The sequence below is a fragment of the Pygocentrus nattereri genome, chromosome 4, assembly GCF_015220715.1.
Source record: "Pygocentrus nattereri isolate fPygNat1 chromosome 4, fPygNat1.pri, whole genome shotgun sequence".
Taxonomy (NCBI): domain Eukaryota; kingdom Metazoa; phylum Chordata; class Actinopteri; order Characiformes; family Serrasalmidae; genus Pygocentrus; species Pygocentrus nattereri.
Window position 1 is genome coordinate 26,914,780 of NC_051214.1, and position 16,417 is coordinate 26,931,196.

General features: G+C 39.6%; 1 protein-coding gene across 2 annotated transcripts in view; it reads right to left on the minus strand.

Annotated features, from left to right (window-relative positions):
- Positions 1–16,417, minus strand: part of ipo13 (importin 13) — a 55,953-nt gene that overhangs the window by 19,804 nt on the left and 19,732 nt on the right. For both annotated transcript variants that reach the window (XR_005130218.1, XM_017688450.2), the window contains exons 4-8: positions 4,817–4,957; positions 2,891–3,032; positions 999–1,165; positions 577–697; positions 277–424 (exon numbers count right to left, since the gene is read on the minus strand). Coding sequence is in view for 1 of the 2 variants with exons in the window: in XM_017688450.2 (XP_017543939.1) it covers positions 277–424; positions 577–697; positions 999–1,165; positions 2,891–3,032; positions 4,817–4,957 (719 nt within the window). In the remaining variant the exon portion in view is untranslated. The remainder of the gene's footprint in view (positions 1–276; positions 425–576; positions 698–998; positions 1,166–2,890; positions 3,033–4,816; positions 4,958–16,417) is intronic.

The following is a 16,417-nucleotide window of genomic DNA, read 5'->3' on the forward strand; positions in this document are numbered from 1 at the left end:
ATGAAAAACAACATTTATCGTATGATGTAATCAGTGTATTGTTACCCACCTACTACTGGGATATAAAATTCAGATCTATATAAACCATAAATCTAAAATTCTAAAAAATCTTAAGGTTTTTAGCCCCTAAAATTGTAGTGGCCACAAACCTCCAGAATGAGTCAAACTGAGACCGAAATCATAATCTCAATTAAAATTTAAATTACAGTCCATTCCCAAGTAAACACACTCAACTGAAACATAGCTGAAGCCTAAAATTAAATGCATCATACAAACCTATAGTGAACATGACTGTGTCTGCGAGTTGCACGTTGTTAATGTTGATTCGGGGAATGAGGCCGATCAGGCCAGGAATGACATCTGAGTAGTTCACATCTATCGTTTCTGCTATGGACTGGAACCCATACAGCAGAGCCTCTGTGTGCTTCAGGAAGCAAAAAAACAAAGACATGTTTTAATGAATATCTTACAGTGTATAATAAAATAAACCTTTGGAAGATGTAATCATACTGTTATCAAGTATATCAGCAAAAAACTAGGTTCTTTGGTTTAATGGTAGCTTGCATGGTTTCTGACCTGCCAGGACGTTGGTTGCTCTGCATTGGTAAGCAGCCTGCCTAGCTTGTCATAAAGATTACTAAGCAGCTCTGCTCCCAGCATCTCATAGACATACATCAGTGTGTCAGATATGTCCACCCTAAAACAAGGAGTGAAGGTTAATGATATTTATTGTCTCTCAGTCTCTCTCTCTCAGACACAATCACTTCTGGAAGGCAGCTTTGTCTAGGCAGCATTTCGGCTCCTAGCTCTGGTGCCGACTCAACAAAGCCAGCACAAATATGCTGAGTGAAATAACTCCTCTTATTTTTATGACACACACACAGAAGAACATACTTAATTGAAATACAAAGCCAAATGTACACATGCCCTTTATCTCAGCTCTATACGTTTTTTTTTTCTGTGTGCACATCTGCCCTCCAACCTACACACAAACAAACCTGTAGATCCTGAATTGCTCTTTCTCGTCAGAGGACCAGGAGGCATACTCTTCGTCAGTGGGGAACTGGGCTTTATGCAGCAGAACATCCACCAGCTGAAAATACACAGGTCTGTAGACCTGGAGATACACAGCCTGCTTCTCTGCTTCAAATGACATGATGTCATCCTGTAACAAATAGACACCCACATATACTGGGTTAAGAACTGGGATACACAATATACTGGTCGACATTCGAAAGAATTAGCCTCATTACTGGAATTACAGTCTAAAAATTGACTGAACACTATTTGCTCCTTGCACAAATGCCATTTTTTTTCAACAGTATAACGGACAAAACACCCTACATACAATTAACCTAAGGTTCAATTCAATACAGCTGCTATACCATTGTGAGTCCCCCCACTTTTACACTCAGCTACCAGAGGCTCAAGGGGAACAAGCCAGTAAATTGCAAATAAGTCAAATCTTGACAATCAAGTCCCATGTCAAAATAGGCAAGCTCTAATTCAAGTCTCAAGTCAGCACAGGCTTTTTCAAATCAGCACAAACTGAGTTGTAAACAAGTCAGCATGCGTTTGTCAGTAAATTTAATGTCATTTGAACACAAAACCGATGGTAACAATAATATAGCCAATTTAAATGACAGCATGTTAGTACATTGTAGTGTATAAAATTAACATCAGAGCTATCATTTCTTTTTTTATGACCCTACCAACTAAATCACTATAGCCATGGTGATCAGATTAAACATAACAGACTAGCGTGCTCGCATTATCAAGAGCTGCCCATTCTGGCAAGTAATACAAACCAAGAGTTAGTTCTGCAATTTTTAATGCACTGCAATAAATCACAATGGCTAATATACTGTCTTTTCAATTGGCACAGGGTGACTGTTTACAGTCTATTTAATGTTAATACTACACCATGGGGTCTGAGTGTAATGCAATTTCAATACTCTGTATGTCCTGTACATATTTTTCAGTAGTGATCATGTCATATTTAGCTGGATCAGTAAAATGAATCAATGTTACTTCTTTAGAAATTTAATCTGTCTTATGCTAAATGCAGTTCATGTTAGGATTATAACATGAGCTTTCTTAAAATATATTATTGGTTATTGGCAATGGTGCTGTCCACAACAATATATTAATAATCCGTTATCGTATTTGCCCTCTGTCAGTGCATTCCTAGCTAATAAGGTCCCTGCCAACAGCAAATAATAAAGTAGACGTGTTCTGAGCTGAACGAATGAAAGATTTGTTCTTCCGAGTTTCTGCAACTGCACATAACAGTGCGTGAATCTGGATGGTTGAGCGTGTACAGGAGGCGGGCGGGCGGGGGGGTGGGGGTGGGGGGGGGGGGGTGAGAAACAGGGAAGCAACAGAGATGGGGAGAGGTTCTGTGAGAGGGAGAGAGATGAAGCAAGAGGACGACATGTTCATGCTTCAGCAAGTACATACATGTATTAGGACACGCGAAGGACAGCCTGGACAAAGCACACAGAAGTGAGCATGCACAGCAGGGATGGAGTGTACTAGAGTGACCTGAGTTGCAGCTCAATGTTCACTGGCGGCGCTTTATTATCTCGACAGTAAAGGTCGAGCTATTTATATACATCACTCACACACAGACATCACAGAACACAGCAACGTAAAGAACTTCAGCACATCGAAGTCTGTAATCCACAACACTATGAAAACTAACATGTCAAGGACCAGTTTAATACTTTAAAACCTAAATTGGCAAAGTTTTTTGTTTACTATTCCAAACGGGTCCCAAATTGGTTATCAGATGTGTATCACATGTGACAGGGAAAAATAACTAAGCCCTTTACGACAGAGGAATGTCACCTTAACCCTAATGTGTCTAAAGTTCTGAAGTGAAGCATACCTGCAGGGTGTACCAGAAAGTGAGCGTGAGAGAGCTTGTCGTCTCATTAACTGGGTAGTGGCCAGGGATGCCTGTGCAGAACATGATCATATTGACCAATGCCAGGAAACTCTGCCAGTGCTCCACCTGCTCCAGTAGTGCCCTGTGTGGGTTACAGCAGGGTACAGATTATAAACAAGTCCTCTAAAATTAAGATTCTGAAATAAAATATAATCAACTAAATACAGCACCAGCCAAAAAGTTTGTACATTGTACACCTGCCATTCAATGACTTATGCTTGACTAATAATACAAATATTATTAGTGTTCGGTGTCACACAGCAGAAGTCTACACATTAGGCCTGGGTGATATCTAAAAATAATTAGCACAATATCTTCTAGTTAAAACATTGCTATTATCAATAATGTCACCTCTCCAATGCTGCTTTGACAGTCGTTGCATTCTACATTTTTTCATGCTTTGATAATATTAACTGTTTTAATGAAAATCATTAGTAGAACCCACATATTAAATAGGATACTGAGCAACCCAACATCAACACCTCACATTATACTAAATGTTACAAATATGTTTGAGCTTTTTCTGCTACAGATTCATGGAGACCTGCATGTTAATAGTGCTACTAGATGGAGAAAGACTGCAAGTGATTTCCAAAGCTGTGCCCATGTACATTCCACACTAAAAACAAGGCGTTTTCTGTCATCACAGTGGCGTTTTCAGTTATTCAGTAAATTGTACAGAAAATGCAGCACATTTTACTCAGTAGACACACAGCAGACACAGTGAGGAGTTACCTCTACCAGAGCTGTTAAAGGCCCCAAAATAACTCAACGTTTTAAGAGAAAGAGTGAATAAAATGCACTGTATGTACATTTAATGTAATATTTTTTATTACCCTTTTCTGGTATCGCTCTGAGTTTTTGTGCCATCTTGAGGTAAGATTTTCAAACTGTGTAAAACATCTCTGGTATAAGAGTCAAAATCGGATGATGTTTTTTTTTTAAAACAAGGGAATAATATTTCTCACTTGCTTCATTGACGTTTTAAACTCAATCAAATAATTACCAGCAATTTAACTTAACGTAACGCACAATTAGATCTGTTTCTTTTGCAGCAAGGTGATGTTTTGGATATGGCAGTGAATGAAGGTAAATGTAAAGTACACTAAATAACCTCACAGAATAAAGTGCCTCTGAAAGTTGAAAACATCAGCTTGCCTGATCAGAGAAGTAATTGTCTAGACTGCTTAATAACTTTCCTGGTGCAATACTTTTTTTAGCATTTTATTAACAATTACAGTTACACACACACACACTATATATATATATATATATATATATATATATATATATATATAAAAATTATACTACATACATGTTATATATTTCATAGTTTTCAACTGTAAAATGCAGATGCTCTAGGAAAAATAAATAAACTCCTATAAACAGGTGTGTTATGTCAATTTCAGACTGGTAGTGTACATCACTTTGTAGTACACAAGGAAGTTATATTAAAAAAAAAACAAACAAAAAAAAAAAACACACACAATAGGACAACCACAGATTTATTTGGACTTTAGATATGATTAAGCTATTACAGTAGAGAACAAAGCAATAGCTGTGTCAGTATGTTGTCCTGAGTGGAGAAGCTCTAGACATGGTTGTAGTGCAAGCAGCACTGGAAAATCTGGAGAGCTATTGTAATACCATCAGTGATGCAAAATGCACACTCAGCTACGGTACTTGCCCACTGAGACCAGCTGCCCTAGTGAAGAGCACCACATAATTACTCAACAGCAACTCCATTTACACACACAGCACATTACAAAATATTTTCAGTGGGGAATTTCATATTTAACAGTTCCTTTACAATCATGCCTTCAGTCTACCATATTATACACAACATTACTCATATACCATGTATACCTGGAATGGTTCTCTCCCAGAGAGACAGCGATTCGGCAGATCCCATGTGATGTCTCCATGTCTCCATTCTGTACTGCTTCTCGTAACTGCTCTTGTAGCTGCAGTACCTGTGGAACCAGCTTCAGCAAAGTGTTCACGTATCTGTAACACACACCAGAAAATCTTCTTAGTCGTTTCATTTTAGGTCTATATTTGATTTTTTTTGTGTCAAACAGAAATATATGCAAAACATTTGCAGAAATGTTACTAAAATGTGTGTATACATGGTGATTCATAAAAGCTGAAATGACACACAAAAAACTCCCACTCACAGGCACAGATTTTCCTTAAAAGAACAACACAGCTGCTCTTTTGGGGTGCCCCAGGGCCTAGGACTAGGTCCAACCTAAATTGCTCTATCCCAATACTTTTCTCAAACGGTTCCCTTACAAATGGCTGTGATTCATGCAGGATAACTATGTTTTTGTTTGCATCAGATTCATGCTAACCTACATTTCTTTAAAGCTCCCTGTGACATCCTCTGCCAAAACAAGCACAAACACACAGCCTGCCAGTCTCTATTTTCACCCTATTTTGTTTTTGTCTTTCTAGCACATGTACACCCTTCCTTTTACGTTCTTTCATCAGCTACTCGTACAGCATCTCCCCACGTCAACATATGTCAATTATTTTACTGACTTCCTGCAGTTTCAGCCTTTTCTGGAAAAATCTCCAAATTCATCCCTCCACTGTCACTTTGTGCTCTCGAATATACAGAATGTTTCTCTATAGTTCCATCCTTACATTCATATCATTACAGCAGAGAGTATCCCAAAAAGAAAAATGTTAATGAGGCGCAGACTAAGAGAAAGTCTACCTCATTATCGTTCGTTCCACCAGTGCATCAGCTGCGAATGTCTTTGTTAGGGTGAGCATTTTGACAGCGCTCCAAACCCCATAGTCCCTGGTTTGTCTCTTACTTATAAAAACAGACTGTCACCGCAGTGCAATTACTTAGAGAGCGAATACCACAAAGACTCTGTAATCTACCTTAGGACTACAACTGAACAGACCTGATGCAAACTCAAAGTGATTCATGGAGAGAGGGCACTTGGAGCTTTTTAATAAATGAGAGGAGCTATAACAAAGATGCTACTGTTATAAATACCACGACTGTACTCTTTCAAAAATACTCAGGCTTGAGGTCAGTGCATTGACTATATCTCAATCCTTTCCTAATTTGTGTCAAATAACAACACTGGCCTACGGCATCGGCTGTTTTTCTAGTCATTCAGACTCTTCTGTCTCAGTCTGCCAACCATTCAATTACAAATAAATAAATAAATAAATAAAAAACAAACAAAAATTCAATAATTTGTGTGGAGAATTACATTACAAAAGGATCTTGATGCTCCTTGTCTGGGACTGCTGTGCTGCGGGAAGTCAAACAGTCATCACGCCCAATTATATCCTACGATATGATAACACTAAATTATGGATGAGGCCAATCGGTGCATAAGGAAGGATGGCTCACACGTTGATGGTTTTCATCTCTTTTGTCTGAAGCCTTTTAAACAGCGGCTCGAGACCAGAGCTGTAAGAGGCAGTGAGAGAGCAGGGCTGTTGAATTATAGAGGAAGCAAGGTCATTGTGGGTTTCGGAAAAGCTCTGCATCCATTTGCTTTGTCTAGCTTCCCCTTGTCTTCTTCTACTGGGTGGTAAAGTCACTGGACTGGCGGCCAGGCCTCGTTTTAGTCCCTTTGACAAATCTACTTGGCACTCAAGAACTGCAATGTACACCATACCCATACCATGTCACAAAAATAGCCTTGCCATGTCTTGTCATGTATTGTTATTCTTAAGACAAGGCAGATTATTTAGTACTGTAAGGTTAACATTCTTCATTTTTTTTTTTAGCCTTTACCCAATACAAAAACACACTATACAAAATAAAAGACTAAGTAGCATGGGTTAGTTGTCTGAAAAGACGGAAGATAATGACATAACCCTCAAAACAACCTGGCTGCTATCCTGGTAAGCCTAAATACAACTCTTACAGACAAGGAAATGAGCTAGAAAAGAGCTTTCATATTATGTACTTATACACTTTAGCACAAAAAAGACATATGACCTCGCTATCGTCTTCAAACACGGCCTACACTGTGACCTCAAACGCAACCTGTTAAAAATGAATGGAGTGTGAAAGGAAAAGCTGAACAGCTAAATGCTGTGATGTGATGAGTGATACGGCTATGCCGTATGCTGGTGGTTTGGCTTAATGTGGCACTACTAAAGAATGTCCATTTGTCCTTCCTAAAGTTGTGCTGAGTTGTGCATGGCTGTAAATCGTTTTCTGTTAGTTTATGTTGGCGGGTGAGAGAGTCATGTTTCAGTCCAGGAGAGACTCTAGTTAATTGCCTGCAACACTCTCTGCAACAATCAACTGCTTTTTTTAAATCAAAGAATTAGGTTTTTATCCAAATCACATACTGTGATTCTAATAACAGTGTCTATTATTAACAATGGTGTCTGACAAATTAGAAGTGAAACAAATACTTGTTTGGCAATCACAAATATAGGCACCCTGGAAAACATGAGCAAGACTGGTTGTAAAAGCAATCTATATTTCTTATCCTTTTGATCTTTTATTCAAAATATTAACAATTTACTTAAGGTACAATGATTAAAAGAAAAAACAAAAACAATCATGAAAGAACTATTTTTCTCAAATCTGTGTGCCACAATTGTTGGTAAGCTTTAATGTAATCGTCTGCGCAACCTCCCTTTGCAAAACTGACGATATTGTGTGTGTTTACAGAAATGTTTTCATGATAGTCTGTAGGTTTATGTGAAAAAAAATGCTTTTGTACATATAAGCTGCCATGAGAATCATCCCTTTCCTTAGTCTACGAGATCATGCTTCTTGTTGCTCCTCCTGCTTATGCCCTCCAATTGTAGAGAAGACAGAAACAAAGTTCTACCACCCAGATGAAGGATTCATCTATACCATTTTTTCAGACTGAGTACATCATTTTTAGCACTATTGAATACTGAATAGAAGTACTCACCTAATTAGAATCAAGTAGTTGTTGTATATACATGTGTGCAAATTTACATTAATGGTTAAATAATTCAAATCTAGCCGATTTTAAATGATATGCATCAGCTAGCTATGCTAACTACATTAGTGACCTTGGATCAAGAAGTGCTGCAGCAGAGAAGAGCAGGTTTTGTTTCACATTAGAAAAGTGCTTCTGTACAGCTGTAAGTAAAGTATGTTTTATAGTTTTAGCCCTTATTTCTTTCAACATTAGTCTCTGTAGCAGAGTGACAGCATACATCACATCCGAGAGGCTCACTTGTAGAGTTTTACATTCTGTTGTAATCTTTTGTTTGGCTGGTTAAGCTGTAGTTGAAAGCCCTCTAAAGCCAAAAATACACTATGCAATTTTAAAAATCTTATCTGGTGACTCTATCCGTTTGAACAGTATGTCATGTACGGACAAAGTCTACGATTTACATAATCAAACTGTACGAAAGCGCTCGGTCCATGCTTCATGAAACACAGCCTCTACAGACAGCTCTGTTAACCCAAATTTTGTTGCGCTCGGAAAAAAAACAACAGCTGGGGTAACCACCCTGTGCGCTAAATAGCAAAGTTACACAGTAATGCCTTTGCAAAAAGAGTAAATAAACAGATAAAATAATTTATACCCTGCAATTCTACTCAGTCAAACAGAGTAAAGATGATATGTACAGACTCTGGCAGCAAATAACGGCAATTTGGCTTCCATTTTGCTAGCCTACGTGTCGCCACCCACTGGGGAAGTGGTCGTGATTGTGTGTGCTTAAAAGTGTATTCCTGGTAGGAATCTCCTGAGTCAGGATGCTGCAAGTGACCAGCGGCATTCTGTCTAAACTCCAGAGTCAGTAACACTTCTCTACCAGTTTGAGTGATCATTGTTCATTAGCGCAGCAGTGAACACATGGCTTGTATTGTAATGTTTGTATTGGTCTTTTGGCCAAACAAAAATAAACAAGTACAGTATCAGTCCAACACCAGTACCAGTGTTGTTGCATCCGTAGCCCAGACCAAGTAAATGGTTAAAACATTTCCAAAGCATCCATTATTTAATGTTTTGGAAAATTATTAAATGGAAGAAGACTAAATATGGTGAGCAGCAGTGGTCAAACATCAATTTTTCCAAGGCACTGTGCCAGGAAATTCCACCAAAATCACAGAGATTTGCATCCAGGCAGGACTACATTTATCAGATGACTGAGTACAGATAAGTAATCTGGTATTCAATTTTCTCTGGAGAAGAATGAGCAGAAACACAAAACATGGCCAATTTTAATGAAAATAAAATCACAGTGAAGCACCTGTAAAAAACAAAATGACCAAGGACCCCTGGTACATTAAATCAGATCCAAATAGGGCTAATGAAAATGTCTGTAATTCTGCCATCTCGCTCACTCAAAGGCAAGTGAGTTGAATGAGCAATCTGCCTTTCAACTGAAGACAGACAGCTCAAACATTACTGAAAACATTAACGCAACCCCTCCTTTAGATTTGCCTGCCTGCATGAATGTGATTTTCCCCACTATGTTTAATAAAGACAATGCCAAAGGGCTTTATGTTGAGCAAGTGTTTTTTTTTATTATTGTGGTTGTCTCATTTCAGTGATTCATGAATTGTGCACTTCAAATATGGCATTTTGAGATTTCAATCCTGTCTCAAAATATGCTAAGTAATGGCTTGTTCGTGGTCAAAGGTTTACAAATGATTCTTTTCATGTAGAAGCAAGAAAAATGTGTAATCGGTAGTTGTTTGATATTGGGTACACCACAAATACATTAAGTGTAGTTCACAAAGAATAATCTTAAATCTCTAATGATAAAATAACCTTAGATAAACTTAACTTGCATCCTGACACCGGTTAGAAAAGTCACAATTAGATATTTTCCCCAGACCACTCCTTAATCTGCTTCCTCTACCCATTCGGTCTCCTGGTACATTCTCCATCACTGTGCCATATAAGCACCCTTTATCGATCTCTAAATGTCTTTTCTGGGTCTGTATGTTTGTGCCCATTTTGTCTGCCTCTTTCTCCTGGCCACATGGTCTCTTTTCTTTCTTCTGCTCTCTTTGAGGGACATGCATGTTAAAAGAGTAGAGTTCAGATTAGGTTTCTCATGGTGACCTCACACACGCTCATATTAAACCTGACATCCTGCCATTTGCACAGACACACGCTCTGTACCCCTCCCTCCAGATTTCTCACTTTCACTCTCTCTCCCTCACTCTATCCCTCTCTCGTCCCTCTCCCTCCCCCAAAACCCTGCAATTATCCACAGACGCCAGGAGACAGATGAAATGAGTTGCCTGGCAACAAGATGCAATTGGTCCAATAGCATCCCTCCCAAGTCACTTGACTGTAATGTGTTTAAACTGTGAGAAAGCAGAAAGGGAAGGCTGGGGGTAAGAAAGAGTGAGAAAGGGGAGAATTGGAAGTAAGATGGCAGGGAAAATAGTAGAGAGAGGGTGATGAATTGAGTGAAAGACAGGAGGTAAAAAAGAGAAATTACAGAAAAAAGAAGAAAAGAGACAGATAGAAGGAGGTATAAGAGGGTGTTATGGGGCAGTGAGGATCGACAGTCTGGCCTTTAGATGGCCTTTAAAATCCATTTAACAACCTTTTAGGAGCAGGGGAAGTAATGTGGTGCATTTAGGGACTGAAAAATTGATAACAAGCCCATACTGAGCCTGAGCACTGTCCTACAGTGCTGCAAGCCCCATCTGTTACTGTACAGCACACAGCATGCATGCGTTCCAGTGTCCCACTGGGATTAAAAGCAGTCATCCTGGTCTCTTGAGTGAGGAAGGGCACTGCAGGTTTAGTACACAATGACATGCAGTCTTTACTCCTATTCCAGTGCGTTTACTCATTATTATTACTACCGTCTGATATGCTGAACCTTTATCAGCACAAGGGCAGTCATGAATCAACTCAACATGAATGAACAAGTACTCAATCAATTAAAATTTACTTTCTAAATAAATAAGCAGTGATTAGTTGGCAATTTAATGGATAATTTTTTCCCCCTCTTTTAATTCAACAATAGTTTTGCCACACAATGGCCCGTATTCATAAAGCTTCTCAGAGCAGGAACGCTAACTTAAGATCAGACTCTTTACTATGGTTTTTCTGAAAGAAACAGATCCTAGATCAGCACTCCTGCTCTGAGAAGCTTTGAGTATAGGCCAAAGTTTTATATACAAAATCAATGAAATCTTTGAAATCGATTTTTTTTTTAAAGAAATATTTTGTCATTTCATGAACAGTGCGATACTGTTCAGTTTACTGTTACTTTACTGTTTTTTTTAATCTGTTATAGATTAATGGCCAAAATAACTATAAAATACTCAAGTACTAATATAATGTACAGTGACAGCCCTAATCGGTATCATAACTCATCTCATTAAAATAATCAGATATCAGTCAGACAGACTGATCCACATTTGATGCTGTTTCTTACAGCAATGTTACTCAATATTTGTAAGATTTTTAACATGTATGTATGGCAGGCAACCTTACTGATTAGTTGGCTTGACAACTCTTACACTCCCCATTTAACACTGCATAATCTAATTACAAGAAAATACAGACCACCGAGACTGTAGTGCAAGAACCCAAAAGGTCAAGAGCATCTTAGAGAAACAACACTGCATCCAGTGTAAGGCAGCATGAGCCTATTCACACATTATGTTCACACCTATTCATGTCATTCTGAAATCCTCCAAAATCTCCTGTTATTCAGCTTCAGCTCTCGTATGAGGAAGAACTCCTCATGTAGTTGTCTCTTCTGTAGACTGGGCTACACCTAGTATGTGCGTCATTTAGTCGCAGTACTTAAACTCGAAGTGATTAATTATTTGTCGCTGCTGCTCAAGAAATCATTTCCTTCTCATCTTCTGTCTTAGGTTTTCAGAATGTTTAGACAAAAAAAAAAAAAAAAGTAAAATCAAACTTCTGTGAAATCGAACTGTCCACTTACGAAGCAACACTGATTCACAATCAATTTCACAGCTGTTGTGCAAATGGAATAGACAACAGGTGGAAATTATTGGCAACTAGCAAGACACACTCAATAAAGGAGTGGTTCTGCAGGTGGGGACCACAGACCACTTCTCAGTACCTATCTGCTTTCTGGCTGATGTTTTGGTCACTTTTGAATGTTGGTGGTGCTTTCACACTCGTGGTAGCATGAGACGGACTCTACAACCCACACAAGTGGCTCAGGTAGTGCAGCTCATCCAGGATGGCACATCACCAATGTGAGCTGTGGCAAAAAGGTTTGCTGTGTCTGTCAGCGTAGTGCCCAGAGGCTGGAGGCGCTACCAGGAGACAGGCCAGTACACCAGGAGACGTGGAGGAGGCCGTAGGAGCAACAGGGCCGCTACCTCCGCCTTTGTGTGAGAAGAAACAGGAGGAGCACTGCCAGAGCCCTGCAAGAGCCCTGCAAAATGACCTCCAGCAGGCCACAAATGTGCATGTGTCTGCACAAACTGTTAGAAACCGACTCCATGAGGAAGGTATGAGGGCCCGACGTCCACAGATGGGGGTTGTGCTCACAGCCCAACACCGTGCAGGACGCTTGGCATTTGCCAGAGAACACCAGGATTGGCAAATTCGCCACTGGCGCCCTGTGCTCTTCACACTTGAGACACCGTGGAGAGCGATCTGCTGCCTGCAACATCCTTCAGCATGACCGGTTTGGCAATGGATCAGTAATGGTGTGGGGTGGCATTTCTTTGGAGGGCTGCACAGCCCTCCATTTGCTCGCCAGAGGTAGCACAGAGGAGCACATCTGGGACATCATGTCTCGCTCCATCCACCAACGCCACGTTGCACCACAGACTGTCCAGGAGTTGGCGGATGCTTTAGTCCATTTCTGGGAGGAGATCCCTCAGGAGACCATCCACCACCTCATCAGGACCATGCCCAGGCGTTGTAGGGAGGTCATACAGGCACGTGGAGGCCACAAACAATACTGAGCCTCATTTTGACTTGTTTTAAGGACATTACATCAAAGTTGGATCAGCCTGTAGTGTGTTTTTCCACTTTAATTTTGTGTGTGATTTGTGTGTGATTGATGAATTTGGGGCAGCACATTCAACCTTGTACAGAACAAAGTATTCAATGAGAATATTTCATTCATTCAGATCTAGGATGTGTTATTTGAGTGTTCCCTTTATTTTTTTGAGCAGTGTGTGTATGTATGTATATATATATATATATATATATATATATATATATGTATGTGTACACACACACACACACACACACACACACACACACACACACACACACACACACATATATATATATAGATTAAGATTAAGTGACCCTTATTAGTCCCACAACGGGGAAATTTCACCTCCGTATTTAACCCATCCGTGAAGTGAAACACCACATACACACTAGCGAGCACACACACACTAGGGGGCAGTGAGCACACTTGCCCGGAGCAGTGGGCAATCCGCAGCACCCGGGGAGTTGGGTGTCTTGCTCAAGGACACCTCAGGTCATGTGCTGTCAGCTCTGGGGATCGAACCGGCGACCTTCCGGTCACGAGGCTGGAACCCTAACCTCCAGCCCACGACTGCCCTGTATACACACACACACACACACACACACACACACACACACACACACACACACACACACACACACACACCTAGGCACGAAAAACTGTAGTATTACGCGTCATTGTCTGCTTTTAATTAATAGAACAATAGCACAACAGAACACTGGTTTATTTACACAATCAACATTGGCTGAGGGGCTAATGTGAGACTCCGAAAGCATCTATCAAAAACGCACGGCTATAATATGCGACTCCACTACCATGAGTACATTTTGAAAACCTTTTACTGACCTGAAACAGTGAGAGTTTTTGGAACTTTCTCCAAGCTGGAGATCATCTGTGGATTTTGTGTGCAAGTTGTTTTTTTTTTTTCAATTTTAAAAACCAGGTCTCATGCACATAGTCACTACTGTTTTGCTGACATAGTTGATGTGCTGATTCTGTGAGGTTATAATTTCAGGCTTGAAGTTTTCCATCCACACAGAAAATTAATTTAGCTTTGCATTATCATTAGACAGAAATGTGTTCCTTTATTGTTTTTTTGCAACTTTCATACTGAACAGTATTTTCAGGAACAATGCAAAAATTGTTACACCCTTAAACATCCTCTTTTATCTATGTGATTTTATGTCTGACAATGTTGAAAAAGAAACAAAGAAGAAATTATGCTTGCATTATTTTTCTTTTTTAAAATGATACCTTGTAAATCAGGTTGAATATTTAAATGTTGATTACTGACAAACTAATAAGTGAACATTTTTATTTAAATCATAATGGACCGATTATTTGAGTAAGGAATTAACAGTTACTTGCCGCCCTGCTTTATATTTTGCACTGGTATTAGATTGATACTTGCCATCAATAAATACTCAAGTTCACACTGAATCAGTACTGAAAGATAAACAGAACAGAACAGGAGACACACCCACTCCTCCCCCTCTCTGCACTGGGGTAGGGTGGGGACCACAGACCTTGCCTTGTCATTGTCATCAGTCTTCTTGTCTCCTTCAAACACCACACAAACATTTACACACTCACAAACACTCAGGCAGCGCCACAGACAAGCCTCATTAAATCCATATAGTCTTACTTTAACAAAATTCCTATGCAAAAAGGATGCTTCGCTGCCACTACTGCACTCTGCACGATTGGCGCTAAAAGGTTTAATTCTCTTTAAAAGGCAGTACTCAGGTCAAGGAAATTACAACCATCTCCCAGTAACAACAGGTCAGATACAGAGGAATATCAAAGAAAAATACTCAAAAGTATGGAGTCGGTGTGTACTCCGAGATATACAGGAAGCTGATGGGAAAGCAGTGATTGAAACAAAGCCCAGACGGCTCTACCTGTGTGCACGCCCTGCCATATGGCCCATCTTACCGTAATTCGTAACAGCTGAAATATCAGAGCATGCCTCCAAGGACACACGCAGCAGTAACGCAGAGCAACGCATAGCAATGACATGGATGACTGGAGACACACTGCAGTACCTGTTCAGTGATGTATTAGGGCTCTCTATACATGCTAAATATAAATATTATTTTGCTCGATTGCAAATTCATATTAAAATTGCAGTGTCACCCAGAATGCATTGTTAAAACAATCATATCTGCAATCTGTGAACTCGCGACTTGCTGTTTGTCACAGGCCTTAGCTACTCAGATTGCTACTGCAAAAAGTGCTAAAGACAATACTGCAGCTTTTTGAGACTAACGTTCCAATGCATTTGATTAATCATGCAGCCACATCATTTCAGCAACTTGCTTGAAGATATAACACATTTGCCATGTAGGTGGATGCTGTGAACCTCCAAGTCTTTCTTCCCTCATCTCAGACCCTCTGTATACGGTCCTACATACATGCCTTTGTATCTGTGACTAAGCACAATATTAATGATGACTTGAACCTGTGGCCAGAAAAAAACGGTGTTCTACTGTTACTTGGCATGCAACAAACTGTCTTTATTCTGGAGCAGCTGTTTATTGTGCTCGGAGAGGGATTTATTTTTGGTTCATACTAAGAAACAAAGGAAAAATAACGTCAGCTTTTGGCCGTTAGTTGTTGAGCAAGCAAGATTTGATTCATATAAGCAGCAGGGAAAATAAAAACAGATAGGTGGATATAGAGCAGGGGTAAATCCAGTCCTGGATGTCCAGTGTCCAGTACAGTTTGGCATCTGCCAGATGATATGCTTGATATGCTTGAGCAAGGAAATGATCAAACTGTGCTGGACACTGGTTCTCCAGGACCAAAGCTGAAGACACGATTTAGTGCACCTGTTAAAAAAGACAAAAGTTGTATTCAAATTAGTAATTAGTAACCTATTTTACATGTTATCCTATTAGAAACAATCACATGTTGGTCAGAATGCAGCTTGCTAAAATTGAGAGAGTTTCACTTTTCACCAAATGTCACATCTCCTCCTCTTAAAGTCTGTGTAAGGAAATTCAAAGCTTTGTTTCTAAACACATGTTAAAAAATAATTGCTGAAGACATGGGAAAAGACTGAACTTTGCAGCACTGAACTGTAGAGTTAGACCATTAACCTGTTTATCAGTTTCGTGTTCAGGATTTTTTTGTTTGGGGTGTGGGCTGGGGGGCTAAAATCGCAGCTTGATGACGCATTGGAGCCATACTTAGCATGACCCCCCCGTTAACACTAAAGTTATAAAAACTAGAGTACACTTAACATCAGTGATTCTCAAGCTTGGTTGCATAATGTGTTCTGTTCTACAGGTTATGCTGGACAGTAATACCTGTTGCTAAGTTGCATAAATGAGAGAGAAAAAAAAAAAAAAAAAAAAAAAAAAACATTCTGTTGCAGACTGTGGGGAATGGGGTTGATTCTTGGAGAGGTCAGTGTCCTCTCAATTGAATTCTGGCTCTAGTAGCTCAAACAAATATGGATGTACAAGTCCAATAATGCTCCTAGAGCTTTGTGTTGGTATGTAACCTAGCGAGCTAATGGAT